This window comes from Corticium candelabrum, chromosome 16, assembly GCF_963422355.1.
Source record: "Corticium candelabrum chromosome 16, ooCorCand1.1, whole genome shotgun sequence".
In the NCBI taxonomy this organism is placed as follows: domain Eukaryota; kingdom Metazoa; phylum Porifera; class Homoscleromorpha; order Homosclerophorida; family Plakinidae; genus Corticium; species Corticium candelabrum.
The window spans coordinates 3,684,068-3,686,567 of NC_085100.1; the positions used below are offsets into that span (position 1 = coordinate 3,684,068).

Here is a 2,500-nt window from a genome sequence, read left to right on the forward strand (position 1 = left end):
GTTCAGCCACGAGTAGAGACTGAAAGTTGCAGAATAAGAGATTGTGTATGTGAAGAGCCCTACTATTCTGCTGAGGATTTTGGTCCCTGTTCAGCAACATGTGAAGGCACGCAGACTCGTACTATCAGATGTGACTGTCGTGTGGAAGGTGTGATACGACAAGAAAACATGAGCGTATGTCAAGCACTGACTACTGGTCCTTTTCCAGCAACAGAGAGACCATGCAACGATATTCCATGTCCAACTTACCATTATAGAATGGGGAGTTGGGGAGATTGTGACTCAACTTGTGGTGCTGGCCAGCGCCGCCGTCCAGTTCAGTGCATCAAGACACAAGGAGCTGTTGTTACTGTTGTACCTCTGCAAGAGTGTATTGATAATGGTGCAGGTCAACCACCCACTGATGTTGAAAGCTGTAACAGCAGGTGCAGATATCAAGTCTTTCCATATCAAGAGTGTTCAGTTACATGTGGAGGAGGAATCCAAACAAGACTCGTCTTCTGTATTAGAACAACTGATACTGGAAGTGAAAGAGTGACTTTGGCCGAATGTGCTAATGATCCCACCAATACCGAAGCTTTACCAGAAACTGAACAAGCTTGTAATGAGCAGGAATGTCCATGCTTGAATCCTCGATGGCAGCCCAGCGTGTGGTCAGACTGTTCTCTAACGTGTGGAAATGGAACACGAACCAGGACTGTGGAGTGTCGTTGTTTCATAAGTGGACGGGACACGGTCGCCCCAGATGAGAAATGCGAAGGCCAGAGGCGTCCTCATCTGAGAGAGAACTGTTACACACGTTGTCCTTGTGTTGATCCTCAATATGTGGCTCTCCCATTTGGTCCATGTGACAAGACATGCGGTAGTGATGCATTTAGAAAACGAGACTTAGAATGTCATTGTCAGAGGGGAGAAGAAGAGGCAGTCGAGGACATAGAACTGTGTGACAACAGAATTCCAGAACAGAAGCCTGTTGTAGTTGAACCGTGTGAGCTTGGTGATTGTCCATGCACTAATGATACCATCAGATATCTCTACACCAGGTGGGGTGATTGTGACAGAGAATGTGAAGGTACAAGGAGACGAAAGGTCCAATGTCGCTGTGAAAAAGAAAATGTAGACAAGTGGGTTGATGACGAGATTTGTGTGCGATACCTTGGTCAAGCTCCAGTTATCAGTGAGAAATGTGAACCTCCATGTGTGGCAGAGTGGAGGACAGTGACAAGCTGGACTGCTGTTAGTAAATACTCTCTTATAAATGTGTTTTGTATTTCAATAACATTGTGTTATTATTAGTGTTCAAAGTCATGTGGCCAAGGAACCAAGACAAGGGTAGTTGTGTGTGAGGTATTTGCCAATGGCAGACTGGTAGATCGAGGTAATGATTCACAATGCATTGGTGCCGACAAACCCATTGAAAGTATGGAGTGTACGGGTGCAGTACCTGAAGACAAGGCTGTATGGATCACCTCAGGATGGACTACTGTAAGTGAATGTACTCATTGTTTTTAATTTGTCTTAATCTGCTCTTAACTGTGGCTTGTTTTAACACATCAGTCCTCCTTAGATTTACCTACTTTATTTGTTTGATTAACAAACATGCCAAAGACTATAGAGTGCAAACTTTATCATTGGTTGATAATGGGTTACTAAGCACAAATTCAAAATACAAAATGTTTAATCATTTTTGATTTATTTGTCAGCTACAGACTAGTTTGGGGCAGGTTCCTGCTTGTATTTGATCACTGTTTTGAGCACTTGAATGCACTCGTCGTTAGCGAAAACTCTCCCAGTTAGGTTAAAAATTTAATGAGTAGTACTTTTACTAAGTAACTGTTTCTGACAATCATTATTTATTGTTTTCCAAATATAAAGGCCGGGACACCAAGCACAGAGACTAGATCCTGAGCAATTTGTGTTTTGAAATTCCTACAACATAGTGGTTGTGCGGACTTTATTTTGGAAAACCATAAATAATGATTGTCAGAAACAGTTACTTAGTAAAAGTACTACTCATTAAACTTAAGTTTGTGTCTACACATTATCCAAAACCTGCAAATCATTGTGTCACTAATTCTATTGTCATTGATTGCAGTGTTCCAATACGTGTGGAGTTGGAGTGAAACATCGCCAAGTAAAGTGTGTAGACAAATGCACTGGACGGGCAAGAGGCGACCGGCGCTGTCTCGCATCCACAAAGCCCTATCACAAACAGGGATGCAACTTAGTCCCATGTGAGTAACGTTTGTCTGACACTAGCTGCTGTTCTTGCTCGGCAGATATAGTCATCATATTTATGTCGACTCCCAATTGACTGACCGTTACACGACACATGATAGCCATGTAACTCATTGAACGATGATGATAATTGTGTGCATCTTGTCTTCATTTGTAGGTGAGTATGACAATTGTGTAGACAAACGAGATGGACTCAACTGTGACATGGTAGTACGTCTCAATATGTGTGAAGACATCAAGCATCACCGGGACTGCTGCCAGT

The 2,500-nt window shown here is 42.7% G+C and overlaps 1 protein-coding gene across 1 annotated transcript in view; it reads left to right on the forward strand.

The window, feature by feature from the left end:
• Positions 1 to 2,500, forward strand: part of LOC134192011 (A disintegrin and metalloproteinase with thrombospondin motifs gon-1-like) — a 10,294-nt gene that overhangs the window by 7,513 nt on the left and 281 nt on the right. Inside the window, exons 4-7 of the mRNA XM_062660679.1 lie at positions 1 to 1,236; positions 1,297 to 1,485; positions 2,096 to 2,234; positions 2,396 to 2,500. The exon at positions 1 to 1,236 is cut by the window's left edge and continues 709 nt beyond it; the exon at positions 2,396 to 2,500 is cut by the window's right edge and continues 281 nt beyond it. Coding sequence (XP_062516663.1) covers positions 1 to 1,236; positions 1,297 to 1,485; positions 2,096 to 2,234; positions 2,396 to 2,500 — 1,669 coding nt within the window. The remainder of the gene's footprint in view (positions 1,237 to 1,296; positions 1,486 to 2,095; positions 2,235 to 2,395) is intronic.